This window comes from Blennius ocellaris, assembly GCF_963422515.1.
Source record: "Blennius ocellaris genome assembly, chromosome: 4".
In the NCBI taxonomy this organism is placed as follows: domain Eukaryota; kingdom Metazoa; phylum Chordata; class Actinopteri; order Blenniiformes; family Blenniidae; genus Blennius; species Blennius ocellaris.
Window position 1 is genome coordinate 10,098,967 of NC_137653.1, and position 26,585 is coordinate 10,125,551.

Consider the following 26,585-nt stretch of genomic DNA (forward strand, 5'->3'; position numbering starts at 1 on the left):
TGTCGCAAGGGACCACGGGAAATGTAGGAAATAGCGATGAGGCGACCCGATAACCCACAACCCACAGCAGAACTCTCACAGTCTTGCATATAATTCTCAAGAGGGTAAACACATTTTGACTTTTGGATATTGTTCTTTTACAATAACCAGGAAGATTTCTAAGATAAAAATCTCTTTTTCAAGGGAGACCTGGCCAAGACACACACCATTGCAATACGAAAGTGTAAGTTGCAATACAACGCAATTGTACAATACAATACAATACAATACAATACAATACAATACAATGCAATACTACAATACAACTTTTTTAATATATATATATAAAACAACACAGGCCAATAATAGAAAAAGCTAATTACTCACTTGAGCAAGCATAGGTGACTGTTGAAAAAGTCTACCATCTCCCACAGTTGTTTTGATTCTTGCCAAAGACTGCCTTGAAGATATAATCATTTATTCGATAGTTACAAGCAATAATTAACACACTAGTCCACCATGAAAGTAGCTCGTGCAGGAGAACGTTTGAAGTGACTCCTGATTTGTTATTTCCAGTATCACCTTTCTTCTTGAACTGGGCATTGTTCCGACAGAGAGGGAGGACTCTTACCACGTTTCCACCACACAAAAAGTGCAGGAATATGATGGTATGGTCCGGTACGGTTCGGGTTTCCACAGCACGCATTGTTGATGGTATCGAAATAACCGCTCCAAAGGTTGACACTTCTCGGTCGGCCTTCCGTTGGGGCACTCAGGACAATTGAACAGGTCTTGTTTTGAGGAGCCGTCTGCTGATTGGTCAGATATGTACTACACACCCTCAATATTTTAATATGTTGGCTGTACGAATCCTCTTTTGTTAACATATTCAGCTTTGTACACTGGTTGTTGTTTTTTGGGGGGCAGCGCAACTTTCACGTTGGTCCTTAAAGAGCAGACACAAGGCGGGGACGGAGACTGGGACTTGGGAGCAGGCTCTACGGCCATAACCGAACTGGGATTGGAGCTCAGAAGCAGCAGCGGGGTGCGCTCCGTTGCACGTCACCGGGGCGATGTCACCGTGGCCGGTCGGCGTTCGCTCTTTCAGAACCAACATGGAAGTTGCAGCTGCAACACTGTGGCTGCAAAAGATAAGTTAAAAAAACAACTCGTGAAAAGCAGAGTATGTAAACAACAACAACAACAGTGGATTCATAAGGTCCAGTTCTGCCATCATCCAGATCATTCTTTCACCATGGTGCAGTGTAAAAAAAAAGCTTTTCCATAAGTTCAGAAAGTATTGGATGTACTAATAGGACATCATGTGATGAACAGGAATTGTACCCACACCTGGCTGGAGACATGAGGCAGCACTGATGCTATAAAGCCTTGCCAAAGATGGCGTCCAGACTATGGTGACTTGAAGAAGCTACATTAATGTGAATAGTCTTACTTTCATCCAACAGTCACAAAAGCTGTTTTTACAAAAGGTTTTCTCACATCTGTTTTTATACTGGGTTTGCTTCTTTAAAAATAAAACAATGAATCAAAACTTCAAGCTTTCTGAACACAGGTTTGAAATGGGGAGTAAAACACAGTTCTCAGTGATCCAGATGCCCAAATAACTGTATATGACATGCTGTTATTTTTTTTTCTTTTTTGAGGAATAAGGCTATTCAGCTCTCAAATGTAAAAATCAGCTTTTTTGAAAATAATTTTCTGAACTACCTCATAAGTATCTGACACAGGGATGTTGACGATCACCAGACTTAAATACCTGAGAGATGTCCAGAAAATTAATTGGACAGATATAAAGACATATAACATAAAATAAAATAGAATGCTTGGTCAGAATCAGTAGCTATGCGAGTGAAAGATAACTGAGAGCAGACTTTAATTAACAAGCTTATACACGCTGAATATAATATTTCAACTGTGCGTAGAGAGCGCTTGTTTAACCAAGGCTTTGCCCTTGAGTTCAGATTATTTATTGAAAATGCTGATCCTTTGACTGCCACTGAAAACACTCACCATGGAAACCCTGGGCATTAATTTGTCTCCTACATCATATTCTATCTATCCTCTGTACCGTTTTGTCCAGTTCAGTGCAAATCACGACACAACTAATTGCGTCCCTAATTAATTTCGCTATTTCTTTTCTATGGTGGTATTCAAGTACTGTTACTGTTTTTGTTGTTTTGCTTACCTTTTGAGTTGGTCACCAAGTTTGTTTCATTCTGCATCAAAAGCTAATTGTGTGAGGCAACAAAAATGAGTGAACATTTATCTGCACCTGGTCCACAACATTTTATATGAACACATACAAAATATCTAATCTTTATTGAAGTCTGCATAAAGCACAAAGTATGGTACAATAATGAGGATACCTATGACTACAGCTGCCATTGAAATAAAGGCTAACCTTTAACTTTCATCAAAATCACTGCCATTTGGAGTTACATTAAATTGGCTCTTGGAGCGCACTTACCCAGTGGGAAAATCCCAGTTTAATCGCTTTCAGATGTATTTTTCTCATGTTACTCGTGAACACCCCAGCAGATGAGACAACATGAAAGTGAGCAACACGAGTAAGATACATAGATTATTGTCACGACAACTCAGATCCCACAATCCCTTTTGAAATGAACCTTGGGGCTCAATTCTTTCTCTTTAGTAATTACTCACTTTCCCATGATAATCAATTGGCGACAGGTTTTATCTCCTCGTGTATCCATTATTGTGTCAACAGAGGTGTGCTGTCACTGTCCGCAGAGAGAGGCCAAATCAATACACCGTTCAATGTAAATCACTGTCTATAGAAGCACTGGAAAATACCCAGCAGCAGGATATGTATGGATCTGTGTCAGGCAGGAGTGACAGTATATTTATGAATTACCTTTTAAAGTTCCTGCTAAAGTTTCTGTATGAACAATTTTCGATGTCTAGACTGATTTCACAACAAAACTTTTTTTTTTTTTCTTCAGATGTATAGTAAAGAGTATGCCTTAGATTAAAAGCAGCATGACACAATTAGTTTGAAAGAATTCTCCTTTTGGCTGCAAAAGTTTGAAAATGTTTGATTTTTATGGATTGTTAACTGTATCAGATACCCATCAGTGCTTTTAGTGTACGGTGTTGGAAGATTGCTCATCCAAATCAGCACAAGGTTATATTTATTTAAACTACATTGCTCACAAGTCCTCTGAGATTTCAGTATAGTCTTCATTTAAGGCAGATGTGAGAAAGTGTGAGAGACCTGGGCGTAATATACTGAACCAAATGTCACACATTCTTCTCATTTGTAGAAAAGAAAAGTGTATTATTAGAAACAATAGAGGACACCACAACATTACATTAAAGTGTTGAGTTTATGAACTTCTGTTGGAGCCTTAAGTCTACAGCTTCATGACTGTAAAACACCTGAAACCCACAGAATATCAATGTACAGTAATTGCTGTTATATCATTGTTATTGAGAAAGTGATAAGATGTTATCCATCTGTGTCAGACATTGCATTAACATTACATTACATTACATGTTTGTATTTTCTGTTACTCCTGTAAAGTACCAGACACATATTTAGCGTGAACCCTGCTTGGACTGGTTGCAGCTCTGTATAACTATAACCTCAATAACGTCTGTACAGAAGGTGGATATGGTTTGATGGAGAACTCCATTCTCTACTGTGGAAATAGCAGATTATATTGATTTTGAATATATGTAGTAATATTAGGATGCTATGATTTACTTTTTTTTTGCAATCCTGTGATGGACTGGTGACTGTTCATTGTTGACCTTGCTTTCACCTGAAGTCTTTGCCAACACTCTGTGACTATAGGTTAGATAAAGCTGTATACAGAATAGAAGGATGCATGTTCATCCACAATATTATATTAATCATTATTTTCAAAATGTATCATCTCACCATGGTGTGTCTTCTTGTTCATTATGTTGGAAGTCAGAAAATGTATTAGAAAATACACCCACACGTTTAAAATCTCTGAAACAAGCACCTATAGCTCTCAAGCTTGCAATCACATGCATCTTCACACACAAATGAGGACATAGATTGAGGATTGGTCCACTGTATCTTGTGTAATGATTCTTCACTATGTCTCTATATAGACTCTGTGTAACAATGAGAGGAGTTCCATCAAGCTCGGCATCCCAACTGTGTGCTGTGTGTTAGATACACAGCCCTCCGCTGACCTCCATTTTAATGTCATCAATTAAGAACACAATAGTGTATTGAGCCAAAGTAAAATGAAGATTTAGTTTGCATCGTGTGAGTTTCCCAATGAAATTCCATTTACCAGTAGTATTGGATGAAGTATGTGTAGAGTAAAGATGACAAGTCTGTGTTAAACAACACAAAGAGCTCTTAACAAAGAAACTGAAATAGTCAAACTGGTGTGGGCAATCAGCTTAGTCGTTGTTTGGTTGAACCAAGTAGATGTTCACTTTTTCCTTGCTTTAAATTATAAACATGTGAACTGAATGCACAGATAGTATCTTTTATGTTGCCAATGCTGGTGGTATGACATTGTAGCATTGTCACAGTAAGAAAACTTATTTCTGGGCTAGGGTATCGCAGTGTGAAGTTTGTATGTTCTTCCTATTTGTGAGTGGATTTGCCCTGAGTACACTGGTCTGCTTTTGAAACCCAAAAACATTGTCCTTTTAGACTAACAGTGACTCTAAAGCTGCTTTGTCCCCTGTCATTGTGAACCAGATCGTACTTTGGCAGATCAAAATACAAAATCGATACATTGTTGCAACGGTTTGCCTACTTTTATCCTTCCTATTGAAATCATGCTCGACCAACTGGTGGACTGTCATATTTCAGTGTCTTCCTAGAATCACAACATAGGCAGTACCATGATCTCTTGGCTGCGTGTTTTTCCACACTCTTGTTTTCTTAAGTGCATGCACTTAGATATATATCCCTTACAAGGTTGTTAAGAGTGACTGAAATCCTTTTCTGTGAAGTATTTACTAAATACAGCATATAAGCCATTATCATTGTTTTTTATAGTCATTGATATTTGTGTGTATAAAATGATTTGACACAATATCAATGAGGCATTGAATATCAATTTCAGTGGTTGTTGGCATTTTCCTTCACTGTGTTTGATTATATGTGATAAGCTCATGAAACAAGCTGGAGTGCATAGGTCACTGGGTGTTGGGAGCATTTTAGCTGTAACAAGTGTAGTAAAGGAAGTCATTGCTGTGCACCCTGGTGAACCTTCAAATTACACTCCAATTACATCATAGAGCGGCTGGAACTTCACTAAAACCCCTCTTCAAGCTGGTTTCAGTGTGAGAGTCGTCATACACACACAGACACACCATATTTTGTCCCAAAAACTCAACTTTGTGGACCGGAAAACAACAGTTGTAAAAGCACCCAAAACTGGCCAAAAGTGTCAAACTTTGTGTGATCATCTTGTATTTTGTATCCAGCCCCGAGTTGGACTGATGACGGTGCTTTTTCCCCACAAACAGCTGTTATCAGATCGAGGTCCACGAGGCTGTCAGGTAAAACAGGTGTAGAAGATAGATGGAGGGATGTTAGTGATGCAATCCTGGTTAGTGTCATCATGAAGCTGCTATCCTCAGCATACAGGAAACCTTGATGAGGTAAATCTTTTCAGGGAGCCAACATTAAAACACTGGCAGCCGTCATACATCAGTCAATAACATGTGAGAAAGCCACCTGGAGGCTTATGCAAAAATGTTTGCTCAGGTGTGCAATACTGTCTTTGCCTGAATGATCAAACATGGTGAAATCTGTCAGTCAAAATGCTTCCAATACAATCCTTATTTTACTCCCCAGTTTTAGGTTATATGTAATTAAAATAAAAATCAGACACTTCTGATGGATTATTTTACTGTACATATCAACTCCTTCAAAAGAAGTAAAACATTTTTTTTTCTTTTTAATCGAGACTCAAGTTTCATAGTTGGTTTTCATGTTCAAATTCAATCCGTAATGAACTTTCCTTCAATATGTTTGAGAAAATTAAAATTACGTATCTTCACTGGAAGCTTGAGCATGAAGTCCTAATCAGACTACATTGTGGCTTAATTCATAATAGTGTCCTTGCTGAGTTAGATAACATGAATATGCAGCTCTGCTTGTGCCTTGCAATTGCGCTTCAAGCTCTGCACAGAAGTGTTCACCCAGTAAAAGACAGACAGTTTAAAGAGATTTTAATGTGCTTTTTCATACAGTATATTGTATGCATATCCAGCATAGCATTTCTCATACATATAACTCTCTTATATCCAGGGTTTGAAATGTAGAGCTGAGAGGATGATTAACAGTCAGTCTACCATAACATTACGTCCGCCATCCAGTGATGACACAGCACAGCTTCCTCGGAGGCTCAGTCTGTACTCGAAGGGCATAATACAGATCCCAGCTGTTTTTAACCAAATTCTCCAACTGCAGAAAGTAATAACACGGAGAAACAAATATCTAAAAACAATAAGTCTGCTGAGGTTGAGTATATTATTTACAAGGGAAAAAAAAAAATGAAAGAAATAAAAGCAGAAGTTAACAAATACAAAGTTGGAAAACAAGTTAGAGGAATCAGCCATATCCTAGCCACCGATAACTCTGATTATACATGATTTAAATCCACAATTCACAGCAGTTTAGAGGCAAAAAATTGTCCCCTGCTTAGTCGTCGTAATCAATATGACTATCATTTCCATCATTATCATTATACTCATTTAACTCATAGTCTCTTTTTTTTTTTATTCAGTTCAAGTCTTCAAAACTTATCCAAAGTAAGGGTGCTCACTTTGGAAGTTGTAGTCCGGACACACTTTCTGCACCAGCTTGTAATCGATGCTAAAGAAAGAGATGAAGATGCAGATCACCTTGAAAGGTTTGGCACAGAGCCAGGCAGCGTGGGACTGGGTGTGCTCTGTGAAGCAGGTCTGAGATGGGTCGTACAGGCAGGGTTTGGACTTCTTGGACCTGTTGGTTTTCTCATACTCGACTCGACAGTTAAAGGTCTTTGGCTCTTTGGGGTCAATGGTGGACTGGTGCGTGTCCTGGATCTGGACGTCCGGCTGGGTGTGGGTGTGCAGCTGCTGCTGCTGAAGGACCTCAAACTCTACCACTTTGGTTGGCGGCACAATACTGACCGACACGTTCCCCAGGCTGGACGAGTTGTGGCGGAAGTAAACGGTGAATGTACCATTGATGTGGTCCACAATCTTCCCCGTCACCAACAAGCTGAACTTCATGGTCTTGACGTTGAAGTAGAAATCCCCCCAGCCAAAGATCTTCTTGGTCTTCATGGCTGTCTTGAGTGAGGGCTTGCGTTTGGAGCGATAGCCTGTCTGGTCCAGTAGCAGGGACTGGTTTCGAGCAGGGTCATACGGGTTAAAGAAATTGTAGGTGGGTGGCTTGGATTTCATGGGCGTTTGGTCAATGGATGTGGAGAAGATGCGTGTTTGATACGGGGGCTTAACCACTCCTCCCACCGTGCCTCCACCGATGCCATATGGAAGAGTCTTCATCACAGACCCTACTGGGCTCAGATCTGAGAAGTCCACTTGCTTCTCCAACCCTTGGACCTGTAGCAGAGACAGAAAGGGGGGAAAAATGTTTTACTGCTGAGGTAATGGCTATTGTATTTGTCTTTCATTTATCATTCCAGCAGATTGCTCTAAAAAGTAAAAAACACATTCATGTTTTTGAGCCTTAAAAAAATTAAGACAGTAGACTGGAAAAATAGGTCAGAGAATAGTAGACCTCTTTATACTCAGCTGAGTTTGATTATTTGTAACCATCACAACTGTTCCCTGAAGTTCAAACAATGGAATATAAGTGTAATCATAAACGAAGGTTTACATTTAACAAAACAGCCTTTTGGCACTCACCCAACCAATTATTAATCACAGTGTGGATACAGCTACTCAAAAATGATGCAATTGCAAGTACAGTAATACTTAAAATCTTGGTAAAAAGACATTTTGGTTGCTTATCTAAATAAGCTTATTTGTTGTCCGTATGGCCAAACAGTCTCGGCATCCAACCACTCAACCAACATGATAAAAATATAGTCTGACTTGATTGTGGTAGTGCTTTATGCTTTGTTGACACAGCAGTTAGGTACAATCTGTGAAGTGATATTATTCATGAAATCAACCTGTGTGTCAAATGTCTAACTTATTAACTGAAAATTGATCAGGAGTCATGGCCCTATTAAGCCGGAACATTGCATTAAGATAGATATGGTTAAAATGTTTGGTGCCTTGCTCAAAGGATCTAGATATCAGAGAGTGCACATCGCTATTTCCTTATTTTGTACACTTTTTATTACCTGGAGGACAAGGCTGTCAGTGGTAGGAACTATAAAACAACCTGCAACTCCTCATTCTCAAAGGACATTATTTTTACTTTTAAATCTGCAAGCAGAAAAGATCAAAGAGGCGAACAGCAAAGTTCAGTTTAAACCAAATATACGCAATGTTAAATAATTCTTTTATGTCATATTTAATTTGGCACACTCTATTATAATTTGAGATGTTGTACAGGTCACTGTTTCGTAGTACTCTCTCTCTGCCACGCGCCAGTTTTACTTTCACAGGCATTCCAGGAGTTTGATGTTGCGGTGTTTCATCTCCTGAATTCGAGAAAACAAAACCATCTATTTTTGTTAACACACTTTAATTTTGTTGTCAGTGTTGCTCCAGAGAGCAAAACAACTCTGCATGTAAGGTAATGGATGTGATTCTTTGTTTGTTCAGACAGCCGTCTGCCTTTAATCCACAGCCTAGGTGGTTATTCACAGGCCTGATTGACTGGAAATCTTGCTCTGCACTCTTTCATGTCTCATCAATCACATCACTGCCATGCTCATCCATATGCATATGTGTGTGTGTGTATGTGTGAGTGAGTGAGTGCGCACACTTCGGGACATGCACACTGAAGAGCACAGGCACATTTGCACACGTGCAGACTTCAAGCTTGAAGCTGTCATGGGGTGACAGTGAGAAGTATTGCAACTTCTCAGACGGGTTGCGTGCATTTCCCTGAGGATGCATTTGGATGGAGTTTAAAACTATTCTCTGAGCGAATAAACAACCATCCCCCATGATACACATAGACAAGCGGACGGAAACATACACTGCCGCCGCCACCACGAGAAATGAATACAACATAAATAAAGTCATAAATCAAGTGCAGGAGCAGATCTTTGTACTTATTCATGCAAGAACAATTTCTGTCTTCCCTCATTTCCATCCAGGGCAGGGCAACCGACAGGTCTGTGTGAAAGCTATCCCCATCTTTCATCAATCACTGAACTTAACAACAACGACATATTGTTGTTTGTGGACGGAAAAGTGCAACACTCAATACAACTCCTAATGTATTCATTCATTCAATTAATGTATCTATTTTTGCTGGTCATTCATTAACATGCCCGCTGAGCCGCTTTCTAAGTAGATTGATCGGGAAGAAAATAACTGAAAGTTTATTGACCACTGGAAGAATGAATTACTAAAAAACAAAGGTTTTGATAAATGGACAGTGACTAGGATAATGTCTCAGTGAGGATTTTTAACAGAACCATATTCCCTTTTGTGCCATGACAGCAGGTCTATGCAGAGGCCTTGCGATTTAAAGTTGGCAAGTAGGTGACGTGAGCCCCCCAAAAAAATCTGAATACGTAGGGCAACAACCGGTGTGTACAGCACATACAATATGGAAACTTCTGGTGTGTGCACTGTCAGCAGTGCTGTCAGCTAGCTCCGTGTGTTGCCATCTGTCAGGCTAACACTCGGCTGGTGCAGCCCTCATCATTTCTCTCGTTGGTGGTGCGGAGCTCAAACCAGCACAATCATCATAATCCTTTACCATCTTCAGCAGGAACTTCACACCATGGACATCTAGCCTAACCTTTGGGGTCAGCCGCATGGAGCTCAGAAATGATTTCGTGTTGGGGTCGGCATGACTCTTTCTGAAAAGCAACTGTACGCAGTCAGCAACTTTAACAAACATTGATTGAGTGCAAAAAGATGAGTATGAGAAAAGGGCTTCTTCTTCTGTGGCATGAAAGTAATAAAATGCCAACAAAAGCCAATAAATAGATGGACTTGCTATTAGCATAAATATGATTTTTTTTGTGCTTGGCAGTAAATCCATTTAAAGGGTGAGGATTTGTTAGAAGAAATATCAAATATTTTCTCTTGACATGAAATCCATAAACTATAGACTTTTTGAAACAGCGGATGTTTGCTATAAGGTCATATCAGGCTGCAGCAGTCAGACAAAGACAGGCGGTTTGAAAAATAATGTCTCGTGCTTTTCTTCCTTTTCAGTCCATAGTCATTTAAGTTACCACGAGTGAGGAGTAACTTTCAGAGCAACAGCCAGAGGGGCACCGCTGGGTTGGTGGAGAGGTGACGAGTTTAAGTTCACACAGGTGTACATGCACTACGAAGTACTTTATATGAATATGCGTAGATGTGTAGGACACACTTGAAAGAAACTCACATTGATATGCAAAAGACTTGCCAGCCTTGGGCAAAATATATATTTTGTTGACTTTTGAAGTGAAGAGAAATAATTACAACTGCAGACATTAAAAATTACTTTTTTCTATAAATGTTAATGCACTGCTACCTTTTAATTCTTTCACTCACAAAAAACACTTCTCTGGCCTAAATCGTCTCCTTAAGACTGAAAAGATTGGTCAAGAGTCACCATTTAGAATTGTTAGCAGGTGATTTCAAAAGTTGTTCTGTTCTTCAAACATGAGCAAGTTGGAGATGGAACACCTCGCACTCAGTCAAGAGGATGAAACTAAGACGATTTCAAGAACAACACCAAACTAGGCAGCTCCAAGTTTTCTCATTGAAGTGCCACAACGTCCAAAAGCTCCATCTTTTAGAGTGGCCATCACGGACTTGAATGGCACTTAATATGTGTGTTCCAAAAATATCTGTGAAATTCAAGTGATCTGCAGAGAAGGTTAAAATGTCTAAATCAAGAGTGGAACTATCGTCAGTCAGTTTACTGGTTTCCATAAGGGAAGTTCACATTGTGTCAACCAACACCTGTAACAATTCACTCGTTTCAGTTATATATTAATATTTTGTGTGATCTTTGTATGATATGCATGTTTAGTTTGATGATGACCGCTTAATGAACGTGCTAAGATTTCCCAAAAAATCATTAGAAAACTATTAGAGAAAAATGTTAAGACACAAAAGGTTTCCAAGTGAATGATTGATCAATCAACCAACCAACTAAAGTTATGCAACTGACCAACAGACGAAAAAACGGATCTTCCAGTGAACTACTCAACCAGTCAACCACATTAACCAGCAAACTAACTAACTCACTGACATGTCATCATTTAAACTATACAACTAACAAACCGACCCACTTCCTCATCTTACTTAAATCTGGACCAACCTAGCCAAGAAAAAAAACAGCTGCTTTCAGAGACACAATCCCAGTCAGTAGTGTGCATGTCTAGTCAGCTCTCGGTCTACTTCACGTGTCTGAAAGATAAAGGTCAGCAAAATTCAAATTCAGCTGGAGGTGGTGCTACATGTTGACGTGCAGCAATCTGCACTGTGAAGGTTTACACGTGTCAACATGGAATTAGTGTTTCCTCCATTAAGGAGTGAAATTCCTGCATGGTCGGATGTTTCGAGCATATCGAAGCAGAAAATAGAACAAGTTTTGTGGTGGACTTATACATATGTATGATCCCAGCAACTCAATAACAGTACAATCATAGAGACAACAATCAGATTACAGAGCTGCGGAGATAGAGGGAGATGGTGAAGAAAATGTTATTAGTGGAGAAGTGAGATGAGGAGAAGAGGGAGTAAAGAGATCTTGTACATTTTATAGGAATGGGAACCATTAATCATCTTTAACTTCATTTGGAGTAAAAAGCATCCTTAGCTGCTGCTTAAGTGGGAGGCCTATAACCTACTGGAAAGTACAAGCAAGAATGAAAAGTCAGGATTGTTCAATAGGAACATTATGAGCGTGGCACATATAGAAGTGACAAAAGAAAATGACATGGCTCACCTATAGGCAGATAGAGATGGACTTAGTGAGAGACGGAAAGACTGGGAAAGGGTAAATTACTTCACAGTAACATATTAAATAAGGTCAGCTCAACTTTACAATTGACATATGAAACTTGAAATATCACATGTCGCTACAATTAAGATCTCTTTTCATCATTAAGGAATCTTTGGATCAATGGCAGCACCTCTGTCTCGGCTCCCTCTTCCTCTCACTCTCTCTGTCTATCGGCTATCTGATCCTCTGTCTGCACTTCACTCACTCTCACACTCATCCATGACTTCCACACCTTCTTGATAGCGAGAGTATTCAGAGGAAATGAACTGTACTCTCCGGCTCCGCTGCCCACAGCAGACTCCCGACTCCCTTCTTCGTCCTCCCCTCCTCTCCTCCCCCGAGGACTGATGTGGAGATGAGAGGTGCTTGTCTCTGAGCTCTCTCTCAGGCGTGTTCCTTTGTTTAATTGGAGTTTTATTGGTGACAATCAATTCATTTCTATCTGTGCTCCAGGCTGCATTGATCTGCTGTCACGCAGAAGAGTCAAATGTACGGTTCCACACCCACCGCACTACAAACCACAAGCCCTGATACATTCAACTGAGTTGGGTTTTTTTCTTTTAAACTTCCTCTTTCAAGTGATTTCTTAGCTTGCTGTGATTAGAAGACAGTTTATCTCATATTTCATCTTTCAGGACTAAGAGAAGCTGCAAAACATCTATAAGCACTATCTGAAGACAGAATGTAAGGCCAGTGGTAGACATCAGTTTTTACTTTGTAGTCCCTGTTCACCATTTATTTACCATTTATCTGTTCAGATCCGTTCGGGTAAAAAGCCATCTTTTTGTAGTTCCAAACTTCAAAGATACATTTTGTAAATATGTATTTCTAAATGAATATAAAAATTCCTCCCCATCTACCTCCGCTTTATGAAATGTTGGAAAGTGATGAAAGTTTAATGATTTTCATTTCAACTATCTCCTTTTATTTTCATTTTAGGTGCTTCGATGACCCTGACATTTTTGAATAAATAACAGTGGCTGAGTGAGTAGAACGGTTACAGAGATTTTCTGGTGAAATCACAACAGATTTTGATTTCTCCAGCGTCACTGGGAACTTTGCTGCAGTGTATGCAAGATTTACAAGCTAGTGCTGAATCACTGCTGTAGACAATGGCCTCCACAGAAACACATATTGATGGTGATTTGCTTTTTCTCTAGGACAGAAGTTTAAGAGAATTTAACAAACATGACTCAATTAATTTCACTTGCGTTTGTATTTCTAGTTGAGAATATAAATAATAAACAAAGTAAACCAGCATTAAATCTACTCATTGATGACCAGAGGTGGCAAAATAACTCCCAATCATTATTGAATTAAAAGTACAGATATTATAAAAAGACTAGAAATTAGAACTGTGGATTTAATTGGTTTAAGAACATCTAAAAAAAAAAAAGACCCATCCATACGTCATGCATGCATGCACACACCTGTGTTTTATGCAAACAACATTTAATTACTTACTTATTTATCTGACTACCCAGACGAAAACCAATGAGAACATCTTAACTCAGCACAGAAAAGCTTCCTAGACTGACCCAGACTAGTGCTAACACTACAATGCTGGGTTTGAAATATACATAAATAACTGTATTGACAATGATAGTGAATGATAGTGTCATCCTCTGTAAAGGTTTGAAAGAATAACAGGACAGTATTGACATTGTGAGGAATTGAGGATTCGGATATTTGTATTCCGATACAGAGAGTAAAAGAAAAGATTCAGGAATACAGATACAGTCGAAAGTACAACATCCATTTGTAAAACAATGGTGAGATGTCATGACAAATGCATGTATGAATGTAAAAAACAACAAGATCTGTGCTTATTTAAAGGCAAAGCATCAACCAAGCTTAAGTTTGAAATACCTATAATAGGTGTCAGTATTTTAAAGTCTCAGACAATAGAGTTGTTACCTTAAATTTGCGGCAACATTGCTTTCACGAGCAATTGGCAGTAGTCAAGTCTTTAAACTCCAGTTTTAATCACTAACATGACAAGTTACAAAGTGATACCTCCTTAGTGAATGGTTTCTGAGCAACACCTGCTATTAAGCTTCCTGGATACTGCAGCGCAGACAGTGAAGCAGCTGGGTGAAGTGGAAAATAGATCACAGGTTGTGAAGGTTAACAAATCCGTCATGCTGCTGCTCTCATAGCTCTGAATCACCTGAGTCAGACACAGTGATGCATGATGACAAAAGCTCTAAATTTTTCTCCTCGAAGTCGTGCTTCACATGTGAAAACACAACATAACAAAAAGAACCCCCCCCCCCAAGAGTATTGATGCAAACAAATAGTTGAGGGAGTTTATACACAACATATGTGGTAAATGGACACATGTCATAGATAATGTGGATTTTCAAAATAAAATATGAATATTATTTTTAGGCAAGAAAGGTATTGTGTACTCCTGCAGCCAAAATGAACCAGTATGATATGTGCAAAGGTGTATGGGGTTATTTCGTAAATGCACTCTGCCACCATAGATTTGTTAATGCATCTTTCGTCCTGCTGCCAAGCGGCTGCACAGATTTAATGTACTGAACGGGAGTATTTTCTGTCGTCGAAAGCCGTGGTGAACAACAGATGCTGTCAGATTATATTTTATTCACAATAACTTATAAATAGGAGCAGACTCCTCCAGAAAAGTGCTTGCTTTCACCAGGCTATGCATACATTTCATTGCCAGTATAAGTAGTTTTTCCCACAGTAATTACTTTATACACAATCTAAAAATGACTGCATTGGTTGATATTGAAGTCATGGGCATTCATAATAATAATATTCGCAAATCTGACTTGTCAGCCCTTCTGAAACTTTGATTCTGAGTCAAACTAAAACGAGTCAAATGAAGCACACAATCCAGATCTAATGAATTTGCTCGGGTGTTGGCATATTCTCAAACTGTCATTTTGCAAATGCTTATTTTTACTCCTCAAGTGAGTGCTTCAAAACTGTGTGAAATGTGTAAATGCTGGGTCTGAGCACCTTTTGCGCACTGGAGCTGGAGCCACTTCGCTAACGTGCTGCTAAAGCAGGATATTCAGTTCGGTGTACCAGAAATGTGACTGAATAGTGAATGAATGTCTCACCTGCGCACAGTGCACTCATTTGGTTGGCACCAAAAATAACATACAGATAGGCCTGAAAACAGCTTGAGGTGCTGCTTGTGCTCATTTTTGTGTCAACGCATGAACAGAATTATAAGAAATATTTGAGCATGGGAGGGAAAATTAGCACAATCAACAAGTGACAGCCATAATTCAAATGAAAGGAGATATCACAGGGAAGTCAGACACTGTGGACCAAACAGCACACGCAAGATGCACAGCAGGCTTGTTAAAAACAAAAAAGAAAAAAAATCCTCAGCCAGATTCGCATCGCAAGTAATAAATCAGAACACACAACAGCGGGTCGTAAAGTAAAGGAACCACAACTGACACACAAAAGCAGAAACACAAAAATGTATCTCGACCATGCCATAGATCTATATGGCTGTCAGGAATTAGTTTGAGAGCCAGTACTTTTGGTTGAATCTCTAAACTGTCTTGAAACAAAAAAAAAAAAAACATGGCAGACTGAACCACTTTTTAAACCACTTGGCTTTTAGCACACCAGTCTATTTTTCTGAGTAAATATGCAAAAAAAAAAAGAGAGAGAGAAACTTCTTATTGTGATGTTCTTTCGAAAAAACAAAACAAAAAACAAGTTGTTCATGATGTATTCTGCATTCATCCCCATTCAGTTTCTGACTGCAACCCTGAGTTGTTGAAGATGGATGAGTTGAGTTGAGCTCACTGGCCAAACTCGTACAGACACAAATGCTCGGCTGTTCACCGCTTTACACCCAGCATGGGATTATTATATATCAGGAGAAAAAAGTACTTACAAGAAGTACTTACACCTAAATTTAGTATTTAATTATTATTGGTAATGTCCCAACTGGTACTTAAGGGACTTGAGGTCCAATTCTCCAGTGTAATATTTCACATAGACCTGTTGTGTTGGTTGTGGGACATGGATTTTTTAAATACCATTAATATTTAAAAAGAAATATGAATGACTGCTATAGCACATTATCGACCAAGACAATTTCTAGTTGATAGTCTTCAGAGGTGCACCTTATGATGAAAAGCTGCTTTGGGCTTTTAAAGTACAGGAACCATCACAGGAGCTTCCCTGTAGCATCTCAGGGCAGACCGACAGGTCACATACCAGGGATGACAAATCCCATCTGTTATGAACATGGCAGAACTCCCATGGATATATGGGACGTGACTGAAAAGACAATCAGACAAGCAGAACTCCAGAGACTGAGTGACAATGGACGTGTTGACGTTCATGGACAGGATGGAAACTGTTCCCTTGTCCATTCACTAAAAGACCTTTTAATACTTCCAAAAAAATTAAAGAAATTGCAGTTATAATAACAATAATACGTCAAGGACAAATATGTGGGTTCCACAGTGGTGTAGTGGTTAACATCCCAGCCTCGCAGTGAGAATATATCTGGTTCAAGTCTGTCTTGCATGCTTGGGGTTCCCCCTGGTTCTCTGGTTTCTTTCCATAGTTCAAAACACATTTGAATTTCAATAATGACCAAAAATAGGCTTTAGTTGTCTGTGGCTCTGTGTTCACACCTTTAATTTTGGCCTTCAAACACACTGCAAACTCAACTTGTATGATGCATGGATGGTGTTGTGTCTCAGGCATGTTCAGTTCATACAAGCCATGACTCTGCTCTGTTTTTATCAACAACTCTTCAATAAAAAAGAAACTTTTAAGTTTCAACCCCCCGCCCAGCCATCCCCCCCCCCCCCCCCCCCCAAAAAAAAATAAAAAAATCCCCCCCAAAAAAACAGGATAGATGAAAATGACATTTAATTACAAAAGGCAAAATAAAGCCAAGGGGAAAAAAGATAAACCAGTAGGGGGAAAATGGAGCAAGAGAGAGAAAGAGAGAGAGAAAGACAGAAAAAGAAAAGGCAGTAAAAGTGATTTCGCAGTCCAGTGGTGTCGCTGGATTATCATGAAAATGAAAGCTACTGAGTCAGGGAGTATCGGAGAGCAAGGAAATGGAGCCGAGACCGATAACACAGTAAGGGAGAGAAAGAAAACGAATAAGTGAACGAGTGTAGAGAAAGCAGAGAGGTCTGTAAAACAATATGAGGCGAAAGTGCAAGGAAAGAAAGAAAAGGTAAAAAGACAATATATATACGACACACGGTGAGATTATGAGAGCAATAAGACAAAAATGAGAATCACTTCACCCCATAGAGAATAATCAGAGGTTTCTTGAGAAGTAATATCAGTGATATTGTCTCAAGAGGACCAGCTCAGTTCTGAAATAATTTTACTTAAAGAAGCTGTCAAATGTTTTATTTGTTATTTCTGAAGAACTTTAATAAAGACTGTTTGATCATCAACAAAAGTTTCACTTTATCTATCTTCACAATATTGAGCAATTAAAAAAAGTTCAGTTTAAGAAAGAAAGAAAGAAAGAAAGAAAGAAAGAAAGAAAGAGTCCTCTGCCACCTGATGTTCACACGAGAGGATTTATAAGGGTATTGTGTGCAGGATAAAGTGTAACATTGTACTGTACATACTGTACAGCTGACAATATTGCAAAATATTACAGATCCCACTAAAATTAGACCGAGAGTGAAAGTACAATAAGAAAACTAACGTGTATGCGTGTAATTTTTTATTCTTGCTCAAGCACAGTGGGGAACCTGTTTAGAGTCAGAGATTCTGTGGTTCATAGTAAATTACTTGATCAGGTTTAATTTTTCGTAATTTCTTTGGGTCAATTTTATTAAGCATGTGAAGTTATTTAAAAAAAAAAAAAAAAAAATTCCCATCCATCCATTTATCTCTGCCAGTCCATCACAGAGTGACCACAAAGGAACAGACAACCAGACAGATTTAAACCATCTAGCAATGTTTAGACTCATGAAATAAACTAAAATGCATGCATTTTCTGGTGAATACTGCATTGGACAGTATTTGAAATATAGAGCGCCTCGATTCTTATTCGCAGACTTGAACTGGGGCTACTCTCACTGTGAGTGCTAACCACTACCCCACTCTATGACCTCTTAGCTTTTTAAATTTTTTTTGGAAAGCTCAATCAACTATACCAATAACTTCTCACAGATAACTTGCAAAAGACAAGTATATGAGAGCCGGGCTGTAACATGTGACGTTCTATTGTGGTCCTTGTGGGCCCACTATCTGGCATGTTTCAGATGGTACCCTGCTCTGTTACAACGAAAAAAAGTAGTTACACAAAAAAAAAAAAAAAAAACCTATTTACTAAATAGGGAGGGAATACCGGTACTCTCTTCAGCAATTTCCTGAAAAGCGGTTCATATAATCCTCCCCATCATCCATAAAGACACATACATACAGAAATTCATTCTACAGGCAATTTTAGTAACATAATTTCAGATAACATGCATTGCACCAGTTACTAAAAAAAACAGGTGCTTAGGGAGAACATGTAAACTTCAAAGGCCAACAAGCCTGGAATCGAACCGGAGATTTTCTTGCTGTGAAGGGAGAGTACTACCCACAGAAACACTGTGTAGCTTCATCCTACGATACATCAGCCTTTCACAACTTGTGACATAATTATTACAGCCGCTAGAGGTCAGAACAAACATGTAGTCTGCATATTTTTAAAGTTTTTACAACCAATCTACTGACCTTAAATGGCCTTAATGATATTTGTACAAAGGATAATCCCATCTGTCACTGTCAAAACAAATAAACATATGAACATTGTGCATAATTACATGAACATAATCAAATAAGAAGCTCCACATTATGATTTTTTCTTCTGTTGAGCCTAGAATGAGATGGAAAGGCTCCAAAACAGCTCTCCAAGCTACCTATGTGCAAAACAAGAAGGTGACTCACAGGTCACAGTCAATTTGCACATGAATCACTCACACCAACATTGTTGAATGTTACACTTGAGTCTCAAGCCACTGGTCACGTCCGTACATTTGTATGTGTGCTCCTGCTGAACAAGGCTTAAACAAGGGACTAAACAAACAATGGTGCCCCGGTTAACAGCATCGTTTCTGAAATGCAGTGGGATTATAACGCTATGTAAGACATTAACCCAGGGGGCTGCACAAACCGCAAGTCGGAACGGCTGCCAAATGAGCACACAATGCTAACAACAAATCAGCAATTTGCCAACATTGTGTGGGAGTTTTCATTCATGTATGTTCAAACAACAGAGCAACAGTCATGATTGTTATTAATGCATTAGTTGACAACTAATGGGACTAATGACAACTAATAACGGAGGTTATAAAACCACTCATGTTTGTTTGTTACTATGCGACACTAAACATATAATTTTTTTTTTTAATATTTCATTATTTGACTGGCAAGTTGTTAGACTATTTGGCTTTATGACATTCAAAATGGCCAAAATAATTACCCTCGTGTCAATTATGTTGTAAACCAAACTTACATTATTGGTTGCTACACACCTTCTTTACAAACAAGGTGAAAACAGACAACAATAAACAATCATCATGAGTTCCTGGTCGTGGTTCAGGCTTTTCTGTTAGTTGACCACTTTCCACATGGGTGTTTGTACCATATCACATGTGTACTTATCTTTATAAGTGCAAATCTTTAACAGATTAGCAGCACCACATCGTGGATTCTAGCAATTCTATCAGAGTAAATAAATAAATAAATAAATAACTAAAACTGAAGAAAGTCTAAGTCTGTGGCAAAGCCAGCTATGTTGTTGTCACAAAACCTGACTCCTGGGGTTTCGGGAGATATTACAGTGAAGCTCAAACCAGGTACTGTGATAATATGAGATCTGCAGCACCTGGAAAGGCACCTAACTAAGGGAAATCAGGCAACAATCTGGTACAAGCCCACAGCAGCATGAAAACAATTCCAAGCAGCTGTGATCCGATCTGAAATATCAAAAAGAAATCTGCTCCTGAAGCCGTCCTCCTACCTGACATTCAGCTCACAAAAGCCAAGAGGATGATTATCAGGAAGAGATTTGAAATCTCCTGCAGGAAGAGCTGGATGCAATTCATTTGAAGCATTAGTCCTGTTCTTAATATCAGCTTGATTCATTTGAGGAAAATGTACAATGTATTTTTCATTATGCTTTTCCTACCTCAGGAGATTATAACATCACCCGTGTTTATTAGTTTGTCTGTCTGTAAACAAGGTATCTCAAAAACTAATGTGCGGATCTTCATGAAAATTGGTGCACATGTGCAGTTTGATTGCAGGAAGTACACATTATATTTTGGTGGCACACATAAATGAATAAAGGCAGTTGATCTGTATGTTGAATATATGTCATTTCCCTGTGTCTTCCATGTCTACCCTTGGCAGAGGTCAGAAATCTCTGATTCAATCTGAGCTGTTTACCCCCGCAACATGCCTCCACCTCCTGCTGCACATGAGTTGGAAAAATAAATCAAGGTGATGCAACGGTGAGGTTCTAGTTGCTCCATTAAAACTTGGAGCAGCACATTCACCATTTTTTTTTAATTTGGGAGTCAGATTTGACATAAACACCATAGTTAAATATACTGTCAATTAATGAAATCCTTTGTGATTTGCAGACATTTAAAGGGTTAAATCAATCCTGGTAAGTGAGCTGCGGATGACACATTTTTGTAAAAATAACTTAAATTTAGCAGCACCACTGGTGAAAAAAAAAGAGTGTTATTTTCCCTTTGGTTTTTATACTGCTGCAGTTCTCTTTCCTGCAAGCCAGTTTTCAAAGAATAACACAATACTGGTTTAATTTTGACCAAATTCGTCATTTCAAATGTGAAAAAGTATTAAATTAGTAATCAAATTAAAAATCAGTAACCAGAACTGGAATATATTGTGTTTTTTGCTTAATATTTTGCATCCTCAATTGTGACAAAAATGACTCCCTCAAAGGAACAAATGCTTCTTCATTAGCACAGAACACATAACATATAAAACACATGTATTTTATACAGTATATGAATTGTATTCTTAATTTTTTGTATTAAGCAAGTGTATAGTGTCAGTCATTCTGTGGAGCCAAGTAAAGGTCATTTATTGAACCTGTGTCAAACGTTCTGTGAGACAGTGTGGATTTGTCAGAATGAAGCAGATTTACTGTATAACAGAAAAAACTACTCATGATTAAGCTGGTATTTTCACAGTGACTAACATAGTGTCATAATAACAGTAGCTAGAAATATGATGGTTGAAGGCATCATGTATCAATAAAGTTGAAAAATAATGGTTACTTTTTAGACCTGCAAGGTGGTGTTGTAGTTTGAATTATGTGACTTTACTCTGCAAAGTTTGCATGTTCTCCTTGAGCATGTACGAGTTTTTCTATAAGGTTGTAAGGTTAAATTGGCTGTAGGTGTGAATATGTCCAGAATGCACAATGTACAGCATGTACAGTACAGTGTGTCAGTAGAGAGGTTGAATCTGTACATTTACCCATCTTTCTTTTGCACAAGCATTTGTAATCCACTTTAGTAAAGAAAGTAACTTTTGAAAAGTCTGAACCTTCAATCACTTTTTAAAAATCACTTGGGGAAGGGGTTTGTAAAATACTGCTAATGTCCCGCGCTCTGCATTAATCTTTTCTAGCGTCTCCCTGTGCCATTTGCCCAGAGGTAGACAAAGGGAGGAAGTTAATACAAACCTTGGTATGCTTTATCTATAAAGCCATTAGTAGATTCTCCTCTCAGGAGCCAGACTTCAGTAGCCATAGATCAACTGTGTGCAGTCATCCTCCCTTGTTCCTCCTATCTTACTGATCACGTCAGATCAACATGCCACTGTTTTCTGCCCTGCTCGCTGGGTGGGCAGCGTCCCCGCACGTCTCCAGCGATGCCAGGCAGCCCCTGATCAATCACCCGGAGCAAGTCTTCGGGGACACATCAGAGTGGGAAAGGGAGGGACCGGGGAGCGAGGAGGCAGCGGCGGCGGGAGGGTGTCTTGTTTGCATGCAGGCTGGCAGGCAATGCATCAAAATATGACAGCTTGCCCATTCTTCCTTAAATAAGAGTGGTGAGGCTCTTGCTGGCTGTGCCTTAACTTTAATCATTCATCTAAATAACTGTTGCAGAAGTCTGCTACAGGAGGGGCTGCAGCGCCCGGCAGACGGCCACGGGCATGGGGGAGTATCAGAACTGACGTGGAGCTCTTGGATTTCTCATTTGTAAGCGTGTAAACATATATTTGAGTCTGATTGCAAAAGGTGCAAAAAGTGCTTGTCCTCATCCAGCTCCCACCTCTCCTCCCTCACTCCCTCTCTTCCCTTCATAGATTTATATATTGAAAGTGTTTGGGATTCATTGAGGTTAGACTAAACAGAAAAAAATAACGGGAGGAGGGCTCAGTCGGCATGAGCGACATGTTGAACAGCTAAGTGACAGTGATTGATGCCCTCGGTGTTTCGCAACTTATCAAGCGCATATACACAAAAGAGTCTGCTAAGAGATAAACAGCAGAAACATTTCAGATAAATAAAGAATCGAATGAACACAGGGGACTGTCCACCCCCCAGCCACCCAAAAAAAACAAAAAAACAAGCTATCTGCATAATGAATAGACGAGATGGAGAGAAGTATGTAGAAGAGAGGCGAGACTCCCAGCGGGTGAAACTGGGCCTGGGAGACGTCTGCCGGGGAGGGATCTGAGGGACACATGGGCTCGTGACGACTGCGACAAGTCACCCAGGCGGCAAACTAAAGCCCGGCTTCCTCAGATTTGTTTCCAGTGCTCATCAGTAGGAGAGCTGGATGACGGATGGACTGGCACTGGGCGCTACGCGAGCGTGTCAAAGTTACTCACCATAATAAAGACCTGCTCTTTTCTCCCCCCCACCATTTGCTTTCCTTTTTTCCTGCCACCTGCCGTCCCGCTGCCTCCAACCAATTTCATTTCCAACTTCCCTTCATTTGTGTCTCGCACCGTCTACGAAACGTCTATGTTCAGAGTTCCCAACATTTTCATGTTTACTTAGATTTACAATGAAGCAACACTTTTCCTTTTTTTGTTTCATGTCTTGCTTTTGTCATTTTATTTTACCAGGGATGGATCTTTGTTTCATTCATCAAGAACAGGCTCCTTCTTTCTTATTGTAATTTTTTATCAAACCCTACATTTTCCTGTCATTTCTGCATCCCACAATCTCTTTTCTTAATACTCTTTTGTACTTGTAGCTCCTCTCCACCCATCATTTCATCCTTGACTACAATTAGGCCTCGCTTGTGAGACTGTTTCTCCACCTCCCCCTCCTCTTCAGCTGTCCATTATTTCCTTCTCACTTGCATCTTCATCTCTCAATCCTCCACCCACGACCGCATATATGACAGGCGCCTCATTTTTTATATCTCATGTGTTTTTGGTCTTCTTTCATATTTTTGCCCTTTTTTGTTAATTCTATCATTTGTTTTCCTACTTCATCCATCCAACTTTCTTTGACTTGTTACTTTGTTTTTACAGCTTTGTGTCTTTTTATTCCCTTTTGTGCTATCAGTTCATCCTTACATGGCTTTTCTTATTAATTCCTTTGTTGCAACATTCTCCGGCCCCTCAGCCAATCAGTCACCACAGTTCAGTCTGATTCAGATTGTCATTGCGCCGTAAATTAAAAAATTGGTAGAATCAGAGAAAGAGACTTATCCCTGAGACTTGTTCTCTGACCCCAAGGCCATCCCTTTGCTCATTAAATTTTTTTCACTTGCACTCTATTCTTTGGTTTTTTGTCTTTTGTCTTTTTCAAGTTCTTCCAAACACGCTGATTTGTCATAGATGTAAATAAAGCAAGAAAGAAAGAAAGCAAGAAAGAAAGAAAGAAAGAAAGAAAGCAAGAAAGAAAGAAAGAAAGAAAGAAAGAAAGAAAGAAAGAAAGAAAGAAAATAAGCTGCACATAAGCAGACATGTTCAATCCTTGCTGTGTGTCTTTTTTTTAAGAAGAGCTATAGATACTTTTACTTAGGTAAAAGTAGTAAAGGTTTCCAAAATGTTCTCAAATACAAAGGTAAAACTAAAGAACTAATTCTGACCTTTTCAATGCATCTCAAACCTTTTCATTAAGTGGAGTGGTGGAGATGTTTTACGTCGTTAAAGGCCAAGGCCGGCTCAAAAGTATTTCACAAGATGAAGAAAAAAACTCAAGACTGACTAAAATTGTCCCTGGAAATCATGAGAATGCTCTCATGAGCCACACCTTCCACGCTGTACACTGCATAGTGTTTGTGCACTGCACAAAATGTGCATTTTTCAGAAAAGTGCTGTTTTGTATTTGTCATTGACCTATAATCGTTAGTTTGAATGAACATTGTGGAAATGTCCACTTCTGGTCATTCAAACAGATCATGATTTAACTTAGAGTTTTGAGAAAATTTAATCAAGTTATAATATGGCTGAACTTAATTAAACCTGTCCTTAATTCAATAAAAACCTATTTTCTAAATAAGGACCTTCACTTTTGAACCTTCATTCATCCATTATGGATTCATCAACTGCTGCAACTACAGCATTGCCATCAGAAGCTGTGATCCTTTAATGTAAATCCAGGTTTAAATGAGTAAAAAAAAACACAAAAAAACCCCCAGATGAATCAGGTGAATATATTGAACATATTTATCATCCAAGCTATAAAGGAAAGAGGTGAAAAGTCAGAAAAATCTTCAGTAGTGATGGTGTGTTATTTCCGTCGTCACCACGTTAAATAAAGTCTCGGACGTCTGTTTTCATAATGACGTCCAGATGCATAAACGCTCCAACAGGGCCTGAACAGCAGCTCAATCTTTCTTCAAAAAGGAGCTACAATCTGTTTCCAACCCAAAGAAATTAACTTTAGCATAAATTCAAATAACTACTGAAAGAGTTTAATAAATTAAAGTCAAACAACCACACCACAGATCATTTTTAATTAAACTAAAACAGATTTGCAACAGCTTCCTGAATGGTTCAATAAATGGAAAGATGTAAATCAGCCAAACAAAGTCAAGTTGGGATATTTAATCAAGAGAACATTTGGTGGTGTTTGAAGAACAGGCTGTTTATCTGAATCCCGAAAAAAGGCATTTCATTCATATTTGTACATTTATTTGGAAACAGCTTGAATTTCAAAGATTTTTTTTATCCTCTATTTCTTCTTGCTTTTGCTTTCTCAATGCAAGCATTCACATAAAACAAAAAAATCTACATTTATAGTCTCTCTGCTTTCTTTCTGTCAAAGCCCCACTGAGCCCCCCAGTATCTGTTCCCTCATCTGGGAGTGAGCGAACATTTATAGGGTGTAATAAAACGATTAGACAAAAAAAAAAAAAAGTTCAAGTGTCTCCAAGCTGCAGAGGATCAGGAGGGGGGCAAAGCGCCAACCTGTGGGGTGACGGGGGGGATCTGTGACTTGGGACAGACTGTCTTCACCTGAAGGCAGAGTTAATTGGAGAAAAAATAACTGTGGGAGGTGCCAGTGAATTAAACTCCTCAGAGGTGCTGGCAGCGGGGCACAGCGACATTCCCCTGTTCACTTCAAGGTTATGCGCACACACATACACAAAAATGCCCACCTGCTTCTGATGAGGAAGTGACATGGCACCCACAGCATCATTAACACAAAAACCACAATACTGCCACCTGAATGACTATTCTGTAGAGGCTCATTTGATTAAGAGGGAATGAAAACAACACGGATTAAAAAGGTGAATAAAGGTACGACAGCACACAAGCAAGCACACAATGTACAGCGTGTTTTCCTCTCTGCTGCCTTTTGGATGCCTTTGCCAGTGTATAAATCACCCGGCTTCAAGGACACAGTGTTGGGACCCCTAACTGGGATCTTTCACATCTACCATCTGGATAGAGAAAACCAGAGTGCTGACCGGCGGCCCTGCTCTCATTCTGCTCCTCGGGATGAGCTCTGAGGTGGTGGTGGTGATGGTGGTGGTGGTGGGGGGGGGGGGGGGGGGGGGCACCTATATCAAAACCACAACTGTGTACTGGACATTGTGCAAAATTCTGTCTGGAGGTGAAGAAGAGTGGAATTGAACAGTAATTATATTTTCAGAGGGAATGAGAGACAGGCTAGGAAAAGAGAGAGAGAAGCCGTCAGTGTCTCTACCCATCCAGAACTGTCCAAAGCGTTCATTCACCTCTCCCGCCCTCACCGGTTTTTTCCCCCCTCCTCCTTGCTCCCCATCCCTCAGAGACCATGGTCTTCCATCATTCGACTTGGTTTCACAGTCTGAGACCCAATATCAAAGTAGATATGAAGAGAAAAGAGAAACACGGGATTGTCTTCCCACAGCCAATTGTGTCGCCTTTGGTTATTTGTGTCATACAATCCAGTGATTTAAGTAGGTCCCTTTTCTCTCTGGACTGCTTGTCTGCAACCTTGCATCAGGCCCAAAGTGTCAGCCCCATACGCCCTCTTTCTGCCCACATTAGACAGGGCCAT

The 26,585-nt window shown here is 39.4% G+C and overlaps 1 protein-coding gene across 1 annotated transcript in view; it reads right to left on the minus strand.

Moving 5' to 3' along the window:
* Window positions 1–6,768: 6,768 nt before the first annotated feature.
* nxph4 (neurexophilin 4) overlaps window positions 6,769–26,585 on the minus strand; it is a gene marked incomplete at its 3' end in the record, with an annotated part of 51,389 nt that continues 31,572 nt past the window's right edge. Inside the window, exon 2 of the mRNA XM_080494464.1 lies at window positions 6,769–7,575. Coding sequence (XP_080350590.1) covers window positions 6,769–7,575 — 807 coding nt within the window. The remainder of the gene's footprint in view (window positions 7,576–26,585) is intronic.